Source organism: Chlamydotis macqueenii, chromosome 1, assembly GCF_036417535.1.
Source record: "Chlamydotis macqueenii isolate bChlMac1 chromosome 1, bChlMac1.mat, whole genome shotgun sequence".
NCBI classification, from domain to species: Eukaryota; Metazoa; Chordata; class Aves; order Otidiformes; family Otididae; genus Chlamydotis; species Chlamydotis macqueenii.
Genome location: NC_141556.1, coordinates 2,448,130 through 2,472,348, shown reverse-complemented (window position 1 = coordinate 2,472,348; position 24,219 = coordinate 2,448,130). Strand labels below are relative to the sequence as shown.

The following is a 24,219-nucleotide window of genomic DNA, read 5'->3' as shown; positions in this document are numbered from 1 at the left end:
AATTTACAACTAGGCTCAAAAACCTACTCGGTTTTTATTTCTTAAGTAACATAGCCCTGTTCCAGTGGTCTGTACAGTATATTTTCCCGTATTTTGCCCAGGACTGTGATGCTGATACACGTTTCGTAGCCTTCATTTCACAGTGGCGACTCCAAGTTATATCGTTTTGTTCCTTTTGAAACTCAGTTTCTCCGAAAGGGTCACAAAACTCTGGGCTGCTTCTTGCTAAGATTTACCACTTTTAGAAAAATCACGTCTGGCTATTAACTGAGGTTTGGTAGCAGATAGAAATGCAGCCGCTTCCTCAAGCTCACTCATGCCCTTGCAAGAGATGAGAGGATAGAGACTGCGAGATGCGAGCATCAGTCCAACTGCCGCACCAGAAACCTTCCATCGGGTGGGCTCTTGCTAATGTTTGTGATGCGTGAATTACCTTGTGCTGGCTTTGTCAGGAGATCATTACCGCTGCAGATAAGGTTTGCCTCTGACAAGATGAAAATGGAAAGTGAGGAAGAGGCTTCGGGGTGGTGCACCCACGTCACCTCTACTCAGCTGGGTCGGAGCAGACAGATGCTTTCGTACATGTCCATGCAGGTCGAGGGAGGTGATTCTGCCCCTCTACTCTGCTCTGGTGAGACCCCACCTGCAGTACTGTGTCCAGTTCTGGAGCCCCCAACACAAGAAGGACATGGACCAGTTGGAGAGGGTCCAGAGGAGGCCACAAAGATGATAAAAGGGCTGGAGCACCTCTCCTGTGAGGACAGGCTGAGAGAGTTGGGGCTGTTCAGCCTGGAGAAGAGGAGGATCTGGGGAGACCTCATAGCAGCCTTCCAGTGCCCAAAGGGGGCTGCAGGAAAGATGGGGAGAAGCTGTTCAGTAGGGCCTGTTGTGACAGGACGAGGGGTAATGGTTTTAAAACAGAGGGAGGGAGATTCAGATTGGACATAAGGAAGAAATTTTTTACACTGAGGGTGCTGGAGCACTGTCCCAGGTTGCCCAGAGAGGTGGTGGATGCCCCATCCCTGGAAACATTCCAGGCCAGGTTGGACGGGGCTCTGAGCAACCTGATCTGGTTGGAGATGTCCCTGCTCCTTGCAAGGGGGTTGGACTGGATGACCTTTGAAGGTCCCTTCCAACCCAAACCATTCTGTGATTCTATGCTGGGTGTTAATGAAGATGTTCAGGTACAACAGCAACTGCAAAAGCAAATAAAAGCTGGTTTGAGGCCATGAGGAGGGGAATGGAAATGTGAGGTGCTGTTCAAATTATACAGTTGGAAGGGTTGTAATTAGCGCATTAAAATTTGCCTCTAAAGTCCAACCTCCTCAATAAAAATCCACTGTGGTTCTGCTGATGCTGCTCATGGTTCTGGCTCGGTGAGAGGTGTCTGAACTGTAGGGTACACGATACGCACTTCTAATTTCTATACGTTATGAAGCTTTGGATCTGATTAGTTCTGACTGTACATCTTGTGGTCCAAATACTTGCCAATATTTCCTTCTGGAGACATCAGAAGAAATTCCACCTGATCTGTCCTGGGATAGTTGCACTGTCAGGAAGTTGTGTTCCTAGGTGATAGGTGGGCACTAAATAAGCAATATTTATAGCACAAGATTATAGCTAAATTTATTTTTTTTTCTGAGTGTGTGTTGTCTTTGTAGTACCTCAGAGGTAATGAAATACTGACTTTTATATTACACCTGCATGGGCAGGAGATATTTCTTACCTCAGTCTCCTAGAGGAGCAGCTAGAACACGGAAATAATTTCCTTAAAGCTTGTAATTTTTAGCTACTGTTAAAAACAGACATTCTGGGCTCTTTAGTGTTCCAGCACTACAGCGGTCACCTCTGTGGGGATGTACTCAGAAGCCTTTACACTGACCGTTTGCCCAGAAGAGCCCATCAAAGCCAGCTTGGAGTTGTGGCCGCCAATCTGCCTGGTACTGCCAGTAACTTGTGTTAGGCCGAAACCGTAATATCTTAATGAAAAATGCCCCAAACCTGGTGTTTTCTGTTAACAGCAGTCATTTTCCATTGTCGTTATCTTCCTGGATGTTTTCTGTGCTATATAATATTGCAAAATAGCGGAAAATTAAAGCTTTTTGTCTGATATTTGCTGGGTTTTTTTGTTTTGCCAAGATTTTAAATGCACTTAGAGTAGCTAAATCTCCACTGAGTGTCCCAGAGCTGTTTACACTTTTTAATGATAATTATAATTGTAAATACATTTTGAGTCACCTAGAGAAGAGCTTAAACTTTTATTCCTGCTGTTGTCCCCTGCGTACAGCTCCCTTTGGACTTAACGTCATACAGAAACAGTTCTGTTGTCTTGCATATAGCCACAATATTTATCGGCAGTGTGCTCCTCAGTGAAATATCAGTCCTGATAATGTAACCAAAATAATTCTCTGTAGTCAAGTTTTTATGCAAAATTATGTGCTTTCTGTTACTTTAGTACCTAGTTGATTGGTCTTCAGTTACAAACGATCTTTGTCTGTGCAGGGCAGTGATTTTTAATTTAAATTTTTTTACGATGAGGGTGGTGGAACACTGCCACGGGTTGCCCAGAGAGATGGTGGATGCCCCATCCCTGGAAACATTCAAGGCCAGGTTGGACGGGGCTGTGAGCAACCTGATCTGGTTGGAGATGTCCCTGCTTCTTGCAGGGGGTTTGGACTAGATGATCTTTAAGATCCCTTCCAGCCCTAACGATTCTGTGATTCTGTGGTTCTACTGTAATCTGTGCGCGTGTAATGGTCAATACCTTTGGGTACGGGAGCATCAGTAGATCTCCCTGGCAGAGAAAAGAGGAGTCAGAGGATGGACTAGACTGCAGGATGGATGAGAAGTAGCTTTTATTCCAACTAGATCGTTATGTGAGCTGAATATACTGAAATAATTGCTCAAGATGTGTGGTACCAGTTTGGTCGTATACGGTTATTGAAATCGCCTCTTTGCCTGGCAGTGTTATCAGAAGGGTGGTAAATTAGGGATCGGAGCTGTACCTTGTTAGTTATCAAAGAACTTGGCAGGAGAACATCATGTTTGACTGTCCCTTCTGTTGACCCTCTCCCAAAACGCACACTGTTGGGGTGGCCAGGCTTTCTGGATGGGGAATGGACAACTTGGGATCTTCCAGGTGTCTCTCTCAGTTTGAATGTGTCAGCAAACCTTCAAGAACTTGTAGGCTTGGCTGTTTTATCTCTAATTGCGTGGAATCTGAACAGCTGCTTTCAGGTTTGCCGTTCTGTCAGTAACCGGTATCCAGTTCAAAGGATTTCTGATGTTTCATTGGTGTTTCCTTGCTTCATGTAAGCTCACCAAAAGGTTCATTCCAGGTACTTGGATGCTTTATGGCTACGATAGAGGGAGAAGAACGGTTTAGGATCATACAAAAACGAAACGTGCTGAAATGTAAATTTGGCCTGAATGTCTGTAAAAATTTTCTTAATAAGGGTTCAGAATATTTTTTTTTTTTGCTGTCATTCATTTGTTTGAGGAGAAAATTTCAGATAATATTATCATCATCATTAAGAAAAGGAGCGGTTGGTGTTATGCACTTTCTATGACACGTCTTCAGTTATCTTTTAATGATAACAAGAAGACAGAAGAAAGCCTTGGGAAGGAGAGTGGTAGGTTTCTAAATCAATCCATACAGCTTTTCTAGGTTTTATGGTTTTTATTACACACTTTCAGCCTAGGTAAGGAAGTCCTCTTAGCCAATTAAATGGCGAGTTAGAATGAATTAGATTTTCTGAAATGGTTTGCCTTTTTTTTTCTTTTTTTTTTTAATCCAAATGACTGTCATTTACAAAAAGATACTTCGTTTTACTGAAAGTGCTTTTCTGTCTAAGGGGAATGCTTAATTGCAGCCGCACATCACCTCAAATGCTTTCATAGGAGGATAAAACAAGTTTAAAATTGTGCATCATTTTGAAAATGCAGGTTCTGAATTCGGGATAAGATGCACGCTTCTATTTTTTTTTCCTGTCTGCTCTCTTCAAGAACTCCAGCCTGGCCAGACATCTTATAAAAGTGCCTTTCCGAGCGGTGACATCCCTACGAGCTTTTTTAGGATTTCAGGCGATCCCCAGCGCTATCTACAGTGACCGTTACCCAAAATCATAGAATCATAGAATGGTTAGGGTTGGAAGGGACCTTCAAAGGTCATCTAGTCCAACCCCCCTGCAAGGAGCAGGGACATCCCTGACTAGATCAGGTTGCTCAGAGCCTCATCCAGCCTGGCCTTGAACGTTTCCAGGGATGGGGCCTCCACCACCTTCCTGGGCAACCTGTTCCAGTGTTCTATAACTCGCATTGTAAAAATTTTTTTCCTAATTTCTAATCTAAATCTACCCCCCTCTATTTTAAAACCATTACCTCTCGTCCTATCGCAACAGGCCCTACTAAACAGCCTATCCCTATCTGTCTTGTAGGCCCCCTTGAGGTACTGGAAGACCGCTATGAGGTCTCCCTGGAGCCTCCTCTTCTCCAGGCTGAACAGCCCCAATTCTCTCAGCCTGTCCTCACAGGAGAGGTGCTCCAGCCCTTTTATCATCTTTGTGGCCTCCTCTGGACCCTCTCCAACTGGTCTATGTCCCTCTTCTGTTGGGGGCTCCAGAACTGGACACAGTACTCCAGGTGGGGTCTCACCAGGGCAGAGTAGAGGGGGAGAATCACCTCCCTCGACCTGCTGGCCACGCTCCTCTTGATACAGCCCAGGATGCGGTTGGCCTTCTGGGCCACAAGGGCGCATTGCCAGCTCATGTTGAGCTTCTCATCCACCGGCACTCCCAAGTTCTTCTCCTCAGGGCTGCTCTCAATCCATTCCCCGCCCAGCCTGTATTTGTGCCTGGGATTGCCATGACCCAGGTGCAGGACCTTGCAACTTGGCCTGGTTGAACTTCATGAGGTTGGCACGGGCCCACCTCTCCAGCCTGTCAATGTCCCTCTGGATGGCATCCCTCCCTTCCAGCGTGTCAAGGGCACCACACAGCTTGGTGTCGTCGGCAAACTTGCTGAGGGTGCACTCTATCCCATTGTCAATGTCGCCGACAAAGATGTTGAACAGGGCCGGGCCCAGCATGGACCCCTGAGGGACGCCACTCTGGTGACACACCTCACTCTGCATTTTTTATTCATTTTTGCGTATACAGTAGTTATGTTAAATAAGTGTAATTGCTGAGCATTCGGGGAATTTTCTGTCCTGAACGTGCCACGTGGCTCGTTCTCTCGCATTTTGAGAAACACCCCACGGCGTGTTCACCTTTATGGTTTTTCCTTCAGTTTTTGTGTGCCAGTGAGAGGTGATTTTCAGTGCGGTTGTTGATACTATTTCAGAAACCCTGCTAAATTACGACTGAATGGTTCTTTTTTGAGTAGAATAAATGGAGCGAATGGAAAGTGAATCAAAGCGGTTCCTCCTAGGCTTGCTTTATGGCTCCTTTATACAGAGCTATATCTCAAATTTCACTCTTTGGAGAGTAAAAATAAAATATTAGGGTATAAAAAGGCTCAGTGACACAGCCTTTCACCATCACAATGCTTTTGAATTTTTTTTTTTTTATTTCGATTTACACACCTGCAGGTATGTCCAAAACCTGTTTGAAGAATCGTATCCAGACCTTCCCTGATGCTCTACTTTATTCAAATACCCCAAAAAAATTTAATCCACTTGGATTTTTACGCGTTTTATATAAGTATGTCGTTGACCAAAATGTGATTTCTTATCATGTCTGCCAATTCACACACAGACATAAAGGTTGATCTCTGGAATAGCCATGGGTCAAATTGCTTTTTTGACATCTTAATAGTTACATGGATAGCTTGTAGAAGTAAAATGGGAACATTTGGGGGAACTACTCTAAGAATATAATTTTTTTTAAGATGCTGTTAAACCGTTTTTTCTTTATGAAGACTGAATGATGTTTGAATAAGTTAACCGGCAGTATTTGAAATTTAAATAAATAAACAGCACCCTGTGTGACTATGAATGTGTGTGCGTGTGTCTGCCAAGCAGAAAATAGAGAATAGCTGTTAGGTCTTTAATGCCACCCAATACTTCGTTTTCACCTTCTTGCAGTTTGGCTGGTCTTTCAATGCTAACTGCAGCTAGATTTTTTTTTTAGAAAAATGTGTATGAAGTACTTGTTCTTTCTGAGAATGAGAAAAAGAAATACATCGTACATGTGGGCAAGTTCTGGTGCCCTTTTCTTTGGCTGGGAATGCGTCTTCACGTTTCTCAGTAAGAAGAACTGTTGTGTAAAGGGTGCGCCTTTTGCCATTCCCTTGAAAATACACCAAATTTTGGCTTAGTTTTACACTTTGGAGGAGTTAAATGCTCACACTCTCATAAGAGGCTTTCAGTTTGTAGCAGCTGAAGTTCCTGATGGGCACCATTCTGTCCGTAGCTAAGCAGGACCAAGCTAAGGGCAAGGACTTTGCAGAGATGCTGGTCTCTGAGCTGACTGCCTCCCTTGGCGGTTTTTTGGGCTCCTGTACCTGCTGGGCTCCAGCTGTCTGGAGGAGGATGCTTCCTGATGGAAGCACCAAGAAGAGAGGAGAAGCGTAGGATGAATAAGTGGAACTGGGAACCAAGGAAAATAAGAGAACTGATGGCCAAATTCCCACAAACAGGAGTTACATGAAGAAATGAGAAGACAGGAAGGATGAAGCTGGGAAGCAGTGCAGACGGCCCTGTGGGAATTTGTGGCAGAAGTCACTCTGATTCACGCAGGTGACGATTGGGTGGTGGTGCGTGTTACTCCCGTCACGAGGCAGAGAGTTGCAAAGTCCCAACACTGTGACTTTTACTGTCCAAATACTGACCATCTTGTTCCTAGGACAAGACAAGGATCTGCTGATGAGAGCAAGACTGTGCCACTGTGTAATTAAAAATTATACCATGACGTCATGCACCGCAGGCCAAATTAAAGAGCACAATCAACTGCAATCCTTGCTTTTCCAAACTTGGCAGTGTTTGACTTTGCATCCTTGTAAGAAATATATAAAATTAATGTTTTCCATTAGATTAATCTGTCCTTAACGGCATTCTGGTGCATCGCTGGGTGCATCACTGTTGCACTGTAAGGTGCTAGAAGGATTCTTGGTGCAAGTCTTGGAGCCTTGTGGTGCTTGGGCACCCTGGTTGTGTGCTCGGTAGGGTTTCCCTCTTGGTAGCGTGAAGGTTGGAGTTGCACGGTGGCTGACTTGAGGGCTCCATTTGCAGAATAGATGTGGGGCCTCCAGCAGTTAGTACTTGTCCTGGCTGATGGTGACATGGTGAGGTGATCCTTGAACCGTAGCAGGTCGTTGCAAACTGGACCCCTGTTGTCCTTCTTTTGGGCTATACTAAGTGGTAATGTACCATTGGAGTATCACAGTTATGAACTCTTAGGGCTGTTCCCTACTCTAAGAGATGCTCTGACATCCATACTGCATTTTTCTTTACCTTTTCTCTACTTCCATTTCCTTTGGTAGAGATCTTTTGATTAAATTAAGACTTCAGAAATGGTCTATTTTTCATTACCGTTATCATTTAATCAAGCTGTCCTTGAGCATTCAAACTTAAGGTCTCTCATCCATATCATCTTGTCCTCCATGCTGTGCAGTTTCATTCTTAATAACTTTTTCCTGATACCAAGTTTAAATCTGCTTTCCTAAGCTCTTGACCATTTGTTCTCTATCATAAAATCCCCTCTCACTGAGTCATTGCTATCAAGCAGCTTTCTCGTAATCTGTGATTACTTTATGGTTCATATCAAGTGAAATAGGGGGATGTATTTTTTATTCTTACCGGCGCTAAGTGAACCACTGTTGTCTTGTCTATGCCAAGGAATTAAAGCCTATTAGAACGTGTCAACCACCAGGACTCAGCTCTCCAATCGCAGCGAAGTTTGCTGGAGATTGAGACACGGGTCTTTAGGAGACATCCGAGAGGGTGATTAATGCCAGGTACTGGGAATCAAAAATGATTCTTGATGACGCCTTTCGCTAGCACTGACCTTTCCTACGGCCTCGCGCAAGCAATTTAGTTTCAGGTACAGGAAACATTTAGAAACACCATCAAGCTCTTGTGGGATAAGGAGTTGCCGTAGGTCAGCACATCTGAGCTGTAAGAGTTTGCTACCAGTTAGTCCGTGGCCGTTCTCCCTCTAAAAGGTTTCTTCTGTTTATGTTGGTTTAGCCATTTTTAAGCACGTGCTGGGTTTTAAAAGTGTTGAAAAGTCGTTCCCTTCACTTCACTGCAAGTTGCTTGTTCCAAATCCAGGCTGCGGTGCCTCTCCTTTCCCAGCTGAAAGAGGTACAATGGTATTTGGCTACGTGGTGCAAGGATTATAACAGCTAATTCACATTTTTTGAGAGTTCTGTGTAAATAAGAGTGCTTATAAAGAAAGTGGAGAACATTGCAAATTTATTGGCAGAGATGAAAAGATACAGTCAGTTGGTTTAATGTGATCCCGTCAACCTTGACAATATTCCCGTAAAGACATCAGCAGTTGTCACTCGAAGCTGGTGACATTCAGTCTATTATTTCAGAGATAAGCTCGGTGGTGGTCTCTCTGCTCTCTTCCCAGATGACTCTGCTGTTTCCCTGTTTGATAGAGCTGATTCACATTATCGATCTGTGAAAGCCATGGAATAAAACCGCCACCCTTTGCGCTTTTCTCCGTGCAGCGTCTCTCTTTGGAGAGACAATCTTCAGACTTCACTGCGAATGGGTCCCCCTGCGGAAGCAATAGCTGCGTTGGCCCAAATGTGTCACTCTAGACTGATGGAGTCAACACTGCAGAGGCTTTAGGGAGCAAAATGTTGGGATTTGAAAGAAATCATGCTACTAAAATTGACAGGAGCTCCTCAGTCAGTCCTCTGAAGGGAAGCTGAACATGGAGGGAGAAAATGACGGACAATTAAGCAGACCTCGTTGAAGTGTTTGGGAAAAATGGTAGTGGTCAGGCATCTCAGATAAACACTAGCTGTGCTGGAACTGTGTGAGATGTCTCAATTGCAAAGAAAAAAGTCTTGAGGTGGCTTTCAGGGTGCAGAGGGTGTTGCTAGGTATGTTGGGAGATCCAAGGTCAACCCTCGCTTCTGTTGCTGCTGTGTAAAACAAAGATAAAAACAATCCCAGCTTGTCCAGGAGTGAGATTAAAATACAAAAAACCACGAGGCGCTCACATGCATCGATGAAGAGGGATATGTAAACACTATACACGTTTCTCCCTTTTGGACAGAATATCTCACTCCATTATGACTCCTGATACTCAATTCCTGATTATTTTGATATATACAAATTTGGAAGGAAGACTAGTTTCATTGCCTGGGATGTAAGTGAAAGAAATTACGAGGTAATTTCTAGAAGAAACTCCTATGTGTTAAACAGATGGCATCACTGAGATAAAGATATTTTGCAGGAGGAGATGGCAAACATTTTGTGTTAAAATATTCCTGGAATCGGCATGCCGCTCTGCGTACGCAGGAGTGGGATCCTAGGGTGAAACAATAACACGTAATAAAAATATAGCGTAATACAGACATCCATAATGCAGTATCATACCGGTATAATACATGCGCGTTGCTTTTTTCAGCAATATCTCTAGAGGTTAAACTGCAATGTCCTGCTGTTCAGTTTAGCAGCAGGGAACCCACCTGTGGGAGTCAAGTGACCGGCACCAGAAGGAAGTTTGCCTTTTCGAAGGGATTTCTGGCATCCTGAATTTTTTATGGGGTTTTTATTTTTAAAAAGAGGGCTTTCCAGTATGTCTCAAATAGAGCAGTCTGTGATTTTTGGACAGATAAACAGGAATTGTGCCCAGCTTCTGGATTTTCACCAGTTGCTCATTTTGTCTGTTCCCCTTTGCTAGCCATCAAGTCTTTGTCTTGCCAGCTGTGGGGATTTTATGTTGGTTTTTTTTGGTGTTTTTTTTTTTTGAAGGCTACTTTGTAGGCCTTTTCTACTCTTCATGTCTCATGTCATCGCAGTCTACGGTCATTCGCCCACAGCTGGTGCTTGGCTCTGAGATGTAGGAATGGTAAAAGCAACGCTAACACATTTAGAGGCACTGCATAGTTTAACTACATTGCATCCTTCCCCTTCTGTTTTCCAGATTTATCCAGGAGATAGAGCACGCCATGGAGCTTGGCCCAACCAAGCAGTGTCCGCTCCGCGAGTTCCTCACCATGTACATCAAGAACATCTTCCTCAATCAGGTCCTGGCTGAGATCAATAAAGAGATCGAAGGTGTCACAAAGGCAACAGATCCCCTGAAAATACTGGCTAACGCGGATACCATGAAGATCCTGGGTGTGCAGAGGCCTCTTCTGCAGGTAGGAGCTGACTAAACTGCGAATACATCCCTTCCTGTCTATGTCTAGCCATGGTCCGGCTATATATCCAATGAGGAATAGACCTGCTCAAGTGGGTCCAGAGGAGGCCACGAGGATGATCGGGGGCTGGAGCACTTCTTCTGTGAGGACAGGCTGAGAGAGTTGGGGTTGAGCCTGGAGAAGAGAAGGCTCCAGGGACACCTTATAGCAGCTTTCCAGTACTTAAAGTGGGCCTACAGGAAAGCTGCAGAGGGAGTTTTGATGAGGGCATGTAGTGATAGGACGAGAGATAAACAGTTTTAAATTGAAAGAGGGTAGATTTAGATTAGATATTAGGAATAAATCCTTTACTGTGAGAGTGGTGAGGCACTGGAACAGGTTGCCCAGAGAGATGGTGGATGCCCCATCCCTGGAAGTGTTCAAGGCCAGGTTGGACAGGGCTTTGAGTGACCTGGTCTGATGGAAGGTGTCTCTGCACAAGTCAGGGGGGTTGGAACCATTGTCTTTAAGGTCCCTTCCAACCCAAACCATTCTATGATTCTAGGGTTCTATGACCCCCAAAATTTCTCTCAACAGTGACTCTGTAACTACAATCTATTCCAGTGTCGCTGCTAGTACAGCCTTTCCTCTTCTGATCTCTGCAGGCAGATATATTGGTATACACGTGCTCTTATGTTTTGCTTCTGCAAGAGGGTCTGTGTCTCTCTTGCTACGTATGTCAAGCTAACGGCATCTTGCCAGGCACGTGTCATTATCAAAGCACCTTGGAACCATTGCTGCAGATCCTTACCAGCTTTCTTAAACCCCTACCATGGGCATTTGTTTTCAAGATTTTCAATAATGTGTGCCTCTCCTAGAAGTTCTGAGGACACTTGCAAATCATAGAGCCGTGTTATCAGACTAAATATGCGTGCCAGACTACTAGGAGGAGCAGACATGAGGTCTGCTGCCTCCCAAGTGCAGCATGTTTGTGATTGATGGGATGCGGTTGCCGTGAGGCAGCTGTGTTGCTTTCTCAGCCAGATGAGATGTGAGAGATTTGGCTTTGAAGTTGGAGTATTTGTGTGAGAAGTCTCTTCCGAAGCAGCTTTTTTTGAGTTCTGATGTGGAGTAGTGATAACGGCAACAAGCACAGTTCTCATCCCAAGTACCTGGGTAACAGGACACTATGGAAGCCTCCCAGAAAATTCTGAATTATACGTGTTTCATGGGACTGGAAGGAATGAACTGACTGTCAGCTCTGACTCTTGCTGTGATTTGCGTCAGGCTCTTTTAATCCTTTTAAATTATTTCCTCTAATCTGTAAAATCATCTCCTCAGAGAAGAATAATATTGGCAACGTTCTTAGGAAGTAGCACGCATCTCCCAAGGTTTATATGGCCACTTTCCATCTTGGTTTACGTCTGTAAATTATGCGTATATTCTAATGATCTATCCTAATAGTAAGAACTATTATTGTTAATATGGGGAAGTCATTAGGATTTTTGCGTATTTTAAAGGTCACAAACACTATGCCTGTTTGGATGCTGTAAGTATGAGATGGTTCTTACAGAGGGAAAGCAAAATTAGAGTCCAGCGGAGAGTTTTCAGAAGTGTTGAGAGAGGAACAGCTTCCTTTGAAGGGGGGAAAAAGTTTATAAAAGCTCTGTAAGTTAAAATGATGATTTGGAGCAGCACAGCATCCCTGAGCTATATCCTTCCCAAGGCACAGCTTTACCAGCCTGCTCAGAAACTCAGCTATCAAACCTGAAAACTGGAGGAGTACAACCCGTCGTCGATAATTACCAACATAAACACACAAGGTAAGATGAGAACAGGGCATTACTCCCAGAGCAGATTGTGTCTGGATATCTCATGTTGAGCCCTCTCATGAGCTGAAGGTGGATTTGATGGCATTTGTCTGGTTTTTTTTCCCTTGGCGCTGCAAAAGTAGTGCCGATCAGGTGTAAGATGTAATTGGTACAATGCAGCAGAAGCAGTCGTGAAACGAGAGCAGGGTATTGAAAACAACTTTAGTGAAAGCAGGAGAGGTTTTATAGATCAAGAATTGAAATGCATCGACTGAGCGGGGATGGCAGGAGCGCGGCAGAGAGCGGCTGCACTTGGGAAGAAATTACAAAGTACACCCTCGTTTTGCGGTTCTCTGCGACGCCGGTAATTCCTCACCGTTGTAAGTGCCTAGGAAAAAAGAAATATGCCAAATCTGTGACAGATGTCAAAGTCTCCCAAGACTTGATTTTCAGAACAGGGTTGAAAAAAATAGTTTTAGGGCAGTTTTGACTTCCACAACAGGAAAAATATCTGAAGATTGAAACGATGAGTTACAACAGAAAACAAAATTCTACTTATTCAGGGTCTGAGAGTCCCCTGAAGATGTTAATTGAAGTTCGTTTTGAGAGATATGGAAATAAATAGAGATATTCTGTGTTGTATTTTTTTATTATTTGTCTTCCTTTTGTTTGCTCTTACGAGAACTAAACTGAGAACCCAAACTTGGCCTGCGCAGGCGTCTGACCTTGTTGAGAGCTGAAAACACTTGATGGTAATGTTAACGCGCAAGCTTTGGAGCGGGTCCATGGAGGTTGCTAACCTTACACATTTGTTTTGGATTCTTGATGCCATAGTGTATTTTTTGCGGATTGTGGCTTCATTTGTAGCCGTGAAAATGTGTTCGATAATATCAATACATTTTCTTAAAGTTCATTTGGGGTTGAAGAGTCAGAACGGTTCGGAATTTTCTCGTCCAGTTCCTATAATTTGTTTTTCATGATGGATGGAAATCATTTTGAACTGAAATTATTCTTGGTCAAAATGTACGTGGTCAGAAGGTCTGCCTGTTCCCGACATTATAGACGGGTAATTTTGTGAAAGAGAAGAAAAATTGCTGCCTCTTTGAACCAAGTCATCCAGATAGCTCCCTAAAATAATGTTATTGATTTTACATTAAAAGCAAAAAAAAAAGACTATTTCTGCCTTGACAGTGCTGGAGCCTGAAATTTTTGCCCTCGTCACCTCATGGGTATGATGAAAATATAGCGTGTGGCATGAATGAGCCCTTGCACCTCTCTCCCGGCGCTGTGTTCCTTTTTCCTGCTTTCTGTCATTCCTGGAGGGGTTTGTGGTTCAACCGTCCCACTCCTTTCTATCCTGAAGATCTTTCTGAAGATTCTGCGGCACGAGCCGGCGCTGTGATTTGAACACGACTCGAGCGTTTATCGGTTCCCGCTGCACAAGGCTGATAATGGTTGCTTTTGGATAACTATCAGCACATGTTTGAACTGAATTAGCTTATAGATAAGAGGTTTTCTAGCATCCTGTGCCATCATGTCCTCACAGATGAATCATCCATTTCTGTAAAGAGTATGCTTTAAAAAAAAAATTGTAGCTGTCCTTTGTAAATATTACATTTGAGTAGGAGGATGGTCTCGTCTGCCATCCTTCCTTCGATATGAAATGTTGTAAATCCCTTTCCTTTTAAGAGGGACTGAATAACCATGAAACTGATTTGTCTCAAAATTATTCTGCATTAAACTTCATGCTGTAATTGTTTAAATCAATGCTAAATTAGACTACAAGCAGCTCAACAGCTTCATGTAGCCTGATCTTGTGCAGTTTGTGTCGAGGCGATAAATCTTTCCAGCTAGGTGGTCACTACTAATACTGGCCTTAAAAATGTGTTACCGTGTCTGCATCCAACAAAAAAAAAAGTGCTTTTTCCTTTGATCTTTCAACTCCGTAGCAGCAGAGTGGGTTTTTTACTTTAAAGGATCAATGTGTCTCCTGGCAGTATTGTGTAGATGATGGGCGTGATAGTTTTCTGGCCAAGCTCCAGCAGCAGAACTCCTTCAAAAGTCAGAGTGTGCAGCTGCTTGCAGGATAATGACTTGCTGGAGCTAATTACTCCATCGCCCGCACCGCTTTTCCCTTGCACGAAGTCACTCGCTTGTGAATTTCCAAGGAGACATCACTGGTAGCTTTGGCATGTTGTCTTCCCATCAAATTACTGGTTATTAAGGAGAAGAATGGTCACAGTGAGTGGCGTTTAAATGGCTCCCCAGTAGTGATGGGTGCATGCTTTGATAGCGAGTGGGTGTTATTATTTATTAGCGTAAACAAATTAGTTGTTTTTCCAGGCTGACTTCCAGCGATCAAAATCCATTAAGGAGCAGGCATGGCTGATCAATTGGGTTTTCCCCGTTCAAGGACAAATGTGACTTTTGAGGCAGCACCTGTGGTTCTGGTCCTTGTATTTTAAATTTTTTTTGCAGTGACATGGTGTCTAAAACAGTATGAAGTGCTTGGCAGATGTTTTCATCTCTTGTGTGGTATGTCTGTTTCCATTGCACAGCCGAGATGTCAAGACGCTAAGACCCACCAATTGAGTCTGTGGCTGAATTTCCAGCTGAATCTTTTTTTCAGTTTGAAATGAGAGATAAAATTATCTCTCTCTGGGAGTCTGAATCTCCCTATTGCTTTCAATATTTCTTTAGATAATTTTTCCTCTGGGGGGAACATTTACTGCCCTTTGTGGGAGCTTTTACAACGCTCCCCTGTAAGTCATCTGCAGATGTGCAAGCTCTCCGCTGAGGCTGCTCGTGGAGCTGGAAGTTGTATAAAAGCAATTGCTTGCTTTAGGCAAACTGTTATGGCAGTGCTTCAATTTATTTTAAAAATCAGGTTTAGCATGCACATTCGGTAAAGCCTAGGTAGGAGACAGCTTTGAGTCGCATAAGGACACTGAAGCGGCACACCTTGCAGACAGAATTATTTTCTTCCTCTCCAGATCTGAAAAAGCAAAGTCAGGTTTCACAAACCATCTCACGGGTTGAACTCACGTTTGACCTGAAGGAAACAGTCACACATTTGAGGTCTCTGTAGCTTTATTAAAAATTAGCGTGACAGAGAAATGTAAAAGCCTAAGCTTTGATTGAACGCGGTGAGAGCTGGGTGCGAAATGTCTTTAATCACGGTCCTGCCTGAGACCACCAACTTATTTTGGTCATCTCAACAAGTTCATCATATGATAGCAATTTTTCACCCATACCAACCCAGTTTGGATTTGAACTTTGTAAATGATGGGTTATTTTTCTTTACAGATCTTTAATAGCCTTTTTTTTTAGTATTTACACACCCATTATCATAGAATTTAATGATGTTAGTTGGAAGGGACCTCTGAAAGTTGGTCTCATCTGTGTGAACCTCTGGCCCAGAACCAAAGTCTGATGAACACCAGATCACATCAGTTATGACTTTGTCTCGGTGAGTCTTGAAAACTTCCAGAGATGGAAGATCCTCTGGACAGCAGTTCTGCATTACTACCCTACTGGAAAGCTTTTTCTGATCCAAAATTTTTGGCTGCTGTCCCTGTTACATCAGATGTAGGATACCTAGAACAGACCAGGAGTCTTCATTTAAATCACATATGATTTTTATTTGTGGAAATGTGAAGCCTACACACAGTACAGCTCTTGTATCTGTGCAAGGCACGTTAGGTGTGGAGCAGAATAACGAATCTAATGACCACAGTATGGCCTTCACACTTCTACCCGTGGTTGTATCTTGTTATGGCTGATCTGTACTTTAAATTATTCCTGTATTATTAAAATATACCTCCCCATTTTGTGCTACTGGGGTCAATCTAGCCTCAATGGTCTTGACAGTACCAGAGATGAAAGTGTGTGTGGAGGGGTTGTGTCAGTGACTCTAATCAAAAGATGTTATGGGGAAAAAAAACAGTTAATAGAGAGAAATCACTCAGTCTTGTATCTCTTACCAATTATATTGTGCTTTTGATTAGTAAATCTTAAATGTCTTTTCAATAATTTAATTGGTAAAGCTTGCTGTTCAAAGGCTGCCTTCCTAACACGGCTTTGTCTCTATATCTATGTCTTTGTAGTGCATCAGCCAACATCGTTCCTCGGGCCCAAGAGCTAACACTTCAGGGTGAATTCTTGTCACTTGCTCTACTTGCTCAGGGTTGTGTCGGCTGAGTTATTTTAGATGACCTGAGCCAGGAAAGCTCTATTTCCAACCTTAAGCTCTGGGTTTGAGGAGGAGCGATGACCATTGCGCTGAAGGTCCTTGTGAACCAGAAGCTTCAGGTTGGAAGGGCACAATCTCCTGACCTACTGGTGCTGAGAAACCTGACTGGAAGAGGGTCAAACCTTGTGCTTTCAGGGTGGGTTGGAGGGTGCAGACTGGCTGCTGTCTCTTTTGATCTTTCTGCAGAAAGATTTTTTGGTTGACAAGCCGGAGAGAAGTAATGGCTCCTGACAAATCTGCTGACAGAGACTGAACGGCATTAGCGCTCTCTCAGTCCCATCTTCTAAGGGCTGCCTTTTTTGAGACCTGTTTGACTTAACTTTGGCTATCAAAGGCATCCTCAGTTTTTGGCCTTCACGGGAAGGGCAGCAGACAGTCAAGAGGGACGTGGATAGCTGCATGATGAACGCGAATCCGTGGGGATCAGCTGCTCTAAGGGAGCAGAAGGGCCATTAAGCCCCCGAGGTCACCCTGAGAGCTGGAATGGGTGCAAGGAGAGGTCGACTTTGCCTCTCTGAATTTTCTGTCTCTCTCTATTTTTTCTGGTCATTAGTCTCATAAGTGGGACTCTAGCCAAAGTGGAAAGAGAAACGTATTTCAATTGTCACACACTGGAGATGGCTTGGCGAGAAAAAAACGAGATAAATAAAAAATAGCTGTCACTATCTTCTTGGCCTTGAAGATTGACATCTCACTAGCAGGTCCTGTCTGTGTCGTTGCAATTCCCTGTACAGCTTTTGGATTAATCCTGGCTCCAGAGATGCAGTATCTGTCAAGCTGGGAGGGCTTTTATCCCTTTTCTTTTGCTCCTGAATTAATACGGGATTTTAGGGTGATGGGAGAAACTGCGTGCACCATCTGCTTCATTCTTTCCCATTCTTTCTGGTGAGGATTTTATTTTAAAATTCTGCCGTCATCATGCACGGAAGGGTTTCTGGCTTGGCCAGAAGGCAACAGGAGCGCGCGACAATCCACACAGGGAGGCTGTGGGAGATGCAGCAGCGCGGTGCTGGGAGTGCCCCCAGGACACTCAGCTGGTGGTGAGGTGCAGAGGAGCATCCCTGTCTTGCAGGATTAACCCTTTTAAGGGGCCTTTGCTCTCGTGGCATTTAAATGATTCAGGACAGCGGTCCTTTTTCAGTGGAAGTTGATCAAGTAATCGCTAGATGGGTAAAACCACTAAAACTTCCCTGAAAGTTGTTGGTTTTAATTTTTTTCTTCTCGCAGACTTTTTTTTTTCAAAAGTTGGGAGTAAACCACATGGATCTGCCCCAGCCTCGGTCACAGGCCTTGACTGATTATTTTAATTGGCAAAACAGCCCATACAGGCTCCTTTAGCGGCGGTGTTGTGCTCATAAATCCTCATTTTGCTTCACACGGCTGAGCCCACATGGCTGGTGTCAGAAGCAGCTCCTGTTATCTTTCTGTCCAGAGAAGCCGTTTAGCTCGGCCACCCTCCTGTCTGTTTAAAGCTTAAGCTGCACATTTCTCATTTGCGACCTCGTTAAGCATACAGCACCCCTGGCAGGAGAGCGTCTCCATAGGATGTAGAGGCAGAGCTGGCCTTCTCGTTAACCCAGGGGTGCTTTCGAAAAATAAGTGTAAAGTCTCAGGTACAGCACCCACAGAAGCTACACTTCACCCAGCTGTCCTTCTTTCCCTCCAGCTGCCTTTTTGCCTAGGTGTTTCTTCGATTTTAAACCGGTGTTTTGACTTTGCTAGGGTATTTCTGTGATGGATGTCAAGATCTGCAGAGTCCGGGAGGCTCTTAGCATCCGCTTGTGAGTACCTGCAGAGGCGAAGTCTGATGAAGTCCTATGAGGACAGGCTGAGAGAGCTGGGGCTGTTCAGCCTGGAGAAGAGGAGGCTCCGGGGAGACCTTAGAGCGGCCTTCCAGTACCTAAAGGGGGCCTACAGGAAAGATGGGGAGACGCTGTTCAGTAGGGCCTGTTGTGACAGGACGAAGGGTAATGGTTTCAAAATAGAGAGAGGTAGATTTAGATTAAATATTAGGACAAATTTTTTTTACACTGAGGGTGGTAGAACACTGGCACAGGTTGCCCAGAGAGGCGGTGGATGCCCCATCCCTGGAAACGTTTCAGACCAGATTGGACAGGGCTCTGAGCAACCTGATGTGGTTGGAGATGTCCCTGCTCCTGGCAGGGGGGTTGGACTGGATGACCTTTAAAGGTCCCTTCCAACCCAAACCATTCTATAATCCTACGATTCTAAGTAAAAATCACAGCACAAAACCAGATCATTTGCGAAAAAAAAAACTACCATTGACAGCTTTGTGTGTGTGAGCAAAACTTTAAAAAAAAAAAAAAATGGAAAGACTCTATTTACAGATGAGTAGCATCTTTGAATTTATTGCCTTCTCTCAATTCTTTCAGATGCTTCAAAATCACAGCTACTTCTCTGCAATCCTCCCACAGAATGCCGCTTATCAGTGAGGGGCAGCCAAAAAAAAAAAAAAACAAAACAACTGGAGCTTCTTTACTTTTCCTTTTAACAATAGGTTAATCTCTCTTTTGTTCTCTCTGAGAACTAGGTGTCATATTTCACGTTTAAACCAGGTATAATTAAACCTCTGCAAAAGGAGGGAGGCAGAGAAATTAGCAGCTAAAGGAGTAATAAAGGCATTTTAGAGTCTGCGTGAGCTGGAAGGTACTTCATCCCTCCCCCTCACCGCACAGCTACAATTACACTCCGCAGCGAAAAAAAAAAAAAGTAATTATAAAAATGAACTTTTCTTCAAAAAATGAGCACGTTGTAAAAGGATGACTCCTTTGAACATCGGCGCACTTCAAAAGGAGGATGAATTAATGCTGACAACTCAATAAAGTAGCCATCAATTATTTAAAATGTGATGGGCCATCTCATACAGCACTTCTAATTAGGAAAACATTTCAAAAACTAGAAATTAGAGTTATTCTTTCTAAATGAAATGGGCCTAGGCTTCAAATGCAACGAAAAAAAATGACTTTCAATGAGCTTGGCAAGAACATAGCAAAGTTTCTTCTCTTGAAGCCATCTATGAAGTGCATTGCATGAGACCAAAGCACATCAAGCAGAGGGATGGTATAAAAAAATCTGCGCTGTTGTAACAGAGAGACATAACCTTCAGCTAATGGGTGCATAAACAGTCAAAAAATCTCCAACTAAGACCCCAAACTCTACCACTGCTATGTTTCAAAAAAGCAAGTAATCAAACTTTCCGAATGAAAAGATCATTATGAAAGAAACTTCTGGAAGGCTGTTGGTGATTTGGATCTCCTTTAAGTGCAGTTCATGATAGAATCATAGAACGGTTTGGGTTGGAAGGGACCTTTAAAGGTCATCTAGTCCAACCCCCCTGCAAGGAGCAGGGACATCTCCAACCACATCAGGTTGCTCAGAGCCCCAGCCAACCTGGCCTTGGATGTTTCCAGGGATGGGGCATCCACCGCCTCTCTGGGCAACCTGGGCCAGTGTTCTACCACCCTCAGTGTAAAAAAAAAATTGTCCTAATATCCAATCTGAATCTACCTCCTTCTATTTTAAAACCATTACCCCTCGTCCTATCACACCAGGCCCTGCTAAAGAGTCTCTCCCCATCTTTCCTGAAGCCCCCTTTAGGTACTGGAAGACCGCTCTAAGGTCTCCCTGGAGCCTCCTCTTCTCCAGGCTGAACAGCCCCAACTCTCTCAGCCTGTCCTCACAGGAGAGGTGCTCCAGCCCTCTGATCATCTTCATGGCCTCCTCTGGACCCTCTCCAACTGGCCCATGTCCTCCTTATGTTCGGGGCTCACTTGCGTGAACTTCACTGCACAGAGGGTAAAAGCTTTTCCCTTTCCATGCACAAAGCTGTTGGATGGTACCAGGTTCTGCAGCCCCAGTTCTGATCATTACGAGCCTTGTCCGGGACTTACTGGGGAATTTAAACCACTGGGATGGGCTCTTTAATTAAAATATTCAGGGCCATTGTGTCTCTGTAAACTCATACATGGAGTGAGAATAGAGCGAAATTATACAAGTCCTGCCCCGGGCTGTGTTCTATTTTAATTAATTAGGTGCTGATTATAGCTGCTGGAAAAGGTAAAGACAAGAGAGAATTGAAAAGCATTGCGTTTGTGAAGATGGTATCCTAGATTCCAGTCTTGGCTGACCTTGAAGTCAGTGGAGTTACACCGGAGTCCTTCCAGTGCGAGCGCGCTGAGAGCTGTCCCGTTAGCTCTAAGTAGCGTCTGTAGTCAGTCATTTAAACATGAGATTTCTCTGCTGAACTGTATTTTTTCTCGTTTAAGAGTGGTATCAGAAACCCTATTAAGGGCAGATGGGTGACAGGTTGAACACCTCTGTTTGCTATTAACATGGCATTTCATATTTAATTCATGCTCTCTTGTTTTCCATGGCCTGTTATCGGCCACAAAATGAAAAATTCAAAATAGTGAAGATGACCCATTGGTCTCAAGTATTAACTGCAAAATATACACGAGCTGGTGCAGTAGAGCTCTCATCCAGGTACTGGTCAAAGCACTGATCTGAAAATAAAACTGTGTGTGTTTTGGCTTTTCATAGAGTTACTTGAAGAAGTGTTTTCCGTCCTCTGAGTAGAACCACTTTGGCTTTGCTGTGCGCATTGCTGCTGGTACAATACAGTGCGATCTGCAGACCATCAGGGAATGGTGTTGGGTCCCAGTGGGTGATGCAAGAAAATGGTACGGAGGTGTAATAGAATCATAGAATCATAGAATCTTTGAGGTTGGAAAAGACTTCCAAGATCACCAAAGACCTCCAAAAGACCTCCCTGGGAACATTCAAGGCCAGGTTGGATGAGGCTCTGAGCAACCTGATCTGGTTGGAGATGACCCTGATTCTTGCAGGGGGTTTGGACTGGATGACCTTAAAAGGTCCCTTCCAACCCTAACCATTCTATGATACTACGTACATCAAGTCCAACCATCAACCTAACACCACCATGTCTACTAAACCATGTTCTGAAGTGAATTTTCTTGCTTTTGCAGATGGAAAAGTTTATACCGCGACGGAGGTGTGGGTGTTGGGTGGGCTCCTCAGAGTTAACGAAAGTGCTGTCAAAGAGTGACCAACGGCCCATGGCTTCCTAATTATCATTGCCTCTTCAAATCACTGGAGCACACTACGTTTAAGAAATGTGCCTGCTCAGAGCAACATCAGATGCTTCTGGCCACGGGGACGCTTTTTAGTCCTTGCTATGAACCATCTGCCAATAACCACTGGAAGGGACAAGGAACAAGGAACACTAATCGCCATGCCACAAAGCAGAGAATGTAGTCTGAACTATTAAAAAAAAAAAGGGAGGAAAAGAGAGAAGAGGTTTAGATTAAGCAGTTGATGCTCTGAAAATAAGAACCTGTTTTTAGATCAAAGAGGAATATCCGTGACAGATTGACTCAGACAAGGAGGATCTACCTGCTGTTGGTGTAAACCAACAAATAGCTGGAGGGTGTCAGGGCTTACTTGGTCTTTTAGATTCTTAAAAATAATTTGGCAACGCTTGCATGGTTTGTCAAGCCAACAAAATCTCGTTTAATTGAAATGAATTGCCTGGGTATATATAAATGCATATTGAAGTTTCTGTGTTGCGGCGTCAAACTGGTAATACGGGCTCAGCATCTCTTAATTGCATTCGGCGTTGCATTTCACAGCTGGGCTGAAGAGCGGCCAGAAAAAAGTGCTTTCCATCAAGTCAGGTTTCAAGTGAGGGGGAATGCGTGTTCCTGCTAATTTTTTACATTAATAATTCACCAAGACTGTAGCACTGGAGATACGGAGAAGAGCTGGTTGAAGTTTTAAGAAGGAGAGGAAGACTTTTCAGATCCAAATGTTGATTTGACAGTGAGCTAATGCAAAGAGTTTAACCCAGGAGTTGATATCCGCAGGCAGGTACATTTGGGTATCTGAAAAGGTGTAAGGTTCGCAAATAAACTCAATTTTTTGTATAATGGGAATGAAAGCTTTTGAGCATTAAACAATCCAGCCTTGAGGAGACGGCGGCATTTAGCAGCACCTTCACTTTTGTTTTGCTAACATTGGTCTTAGCCTGACATGTTTTCGTCAGCATCAAAAAAAAAAAAAAAAGAAAGAAATTGCTGTAATGGAGCCAAGAGAGCAAAATCCCGTGATAATCTGCGGCTAAGTTAGTGCTCCAGCTCCTTTATATATGAATCTGAAAGCAAAAGTTTTGGGCAGGGCTAAGACAATGATACTAGATCTACAGCAGCATGAAGTCTTCCAAAAATGGTCTAATATATATATATATATATATATATATTTTAGACCATCTATAATATATATCTCTATATATTTCATCTTATTTATGATAGCTTGAGCCCCAAGGCGCTGATCTGTGAGCGATGGAGGAAGGAAGCGGGAAATGTATGCTGACAGTATTGGCAGGTTGTCATTGGAGTAGATGTGAGCGTTTGAACCTCCTTGAGATCTTCTCCAGATATTCAATGGTGGGCTGGTTTGAGCCACCCTCACTTCTGTGCAACGTGTCCTTCCCCCAAGCTGTTCCCCTAAACTCTTCTTTTGATATTTTTACGTGGGTATCAGCTTGGCTTTCTTCTTTTAAAGCACATTTCCATCCTGTATTTGGCACTGATCGTACCGAGGTAATGAGAGAGGTTGTTTTCCCTGTGATGAAGAAAATTATTTTAAATGTTTTTCTTCTAATAGGTTAGTAAGTGTTGAAATTGATGTAATGAAATAATGACAGGGGAGCATCTCCTTGTGAGTTTACTGCGGTGGTGAAAAACATGCTTCTTGACAGGCTTTGGGTTTTACTTCTACGTTTATTCGCTTGCACCTGCTCTTTTGCTTTGCTCTTAATAATCAAACAGCTCTTGAAGGCATAGGGTGGCCTCAAGAGACTACTTTTTGGAATCACAGAATGGTTTGAGTTGGAAGGGACCTTTCTTGGTCATCTAGTCCAACCCCCCTGCCAGGAGCAGGGACATCTCCAACCAGATCAGGTTGCTCAGAGCCCCGTCCAACCTGGCCTGGAATGTTTCCAGGGATGGGGCATCCACCCTCTCTGGGCAACCTGTGCCAGTGTTCCACCACCCTCAGTGTGAAACATTTCTTCCTTATGACCAGTCTGAATCTGCTTCCTTCTTTTTTAAAACCATTACCCCTTGAAAGCTCCCTTCCAACCCGAACCATTCTGTTATTCTGATTCTATTTTTTTTTCATTTAATTGCATAATAAAACAGGAGCGGTCCATTTTTAAGCACCTTTATCGTGGCAAAAATAGCAGTCAAGTCATTATTTGAAGTATTTTTCACTTTTGTGATCTGGTCTTTTCAACCAGGTAACTGTCCTTACCTGCTCTCTCTTAGCTTTCCCATCGGTTTATGATCGCATGAAGCCCCCAGCATCCTTCCTGGTTTATTTTTGTGTATCACACTCTTAGGAAAGGCAAATGAAAATAGAAGGAGCAGAGAAAACTTGAATACTGTAATCGCTTTTTCGGTCAATTTTAGAGAGCTACTGTAGGAACAAAATGCAAAGGGTTTAAAAATGTTTATGTTTCCAACTTATTGCAGGAAAATGGTCAAATCTCTTTTCTGCTGTCTTCTAACATAGATAGCCGTGGCGCAGCGAATTATTAAGCAGATGGTGGGAATATTTAGGTAAAGCCAGTAGAAATTGGTCAATAAAAGCATACTTTCCACTGACCCTTTTGGGACCTTTTGTGTATTTTGCTGTAAATGGATTAGCACCATTTTTCTTGGGTGACTTTTATAAATTGGTTCCAAGCAAGATATGCAAGGTCACAACACGGGGTAAAACCCTCACTTTCTTTATTCAGAGTTCACTCCGCGA

At 43.6% G+C, this 24,219-nt stretch overlaps 1 protein-coding gene across 1 annotated transcript in view; it reads left to right on the top strand.

Annotated features, from left to right (window-relative positions):
- EXOC4 (exocyst complex component 4) overlaps positions 1 to 24,219 on the top strand; it is a 393,362-nt gene that overhangs the window by 278,076 nt on the left and 91,067 nt on the right. The window contains exon 11 of the mRNA XM_086744528.1: positions 10,107 to 10,326. Within this exon, the coding sequence (XP_086600654.1) occupies positions 10,107 to 10,326 (220 nt within the window). The remainder of the gene's footprint in view (positions 1 to 10,106; positions 10,327 to 24,219) is intronic.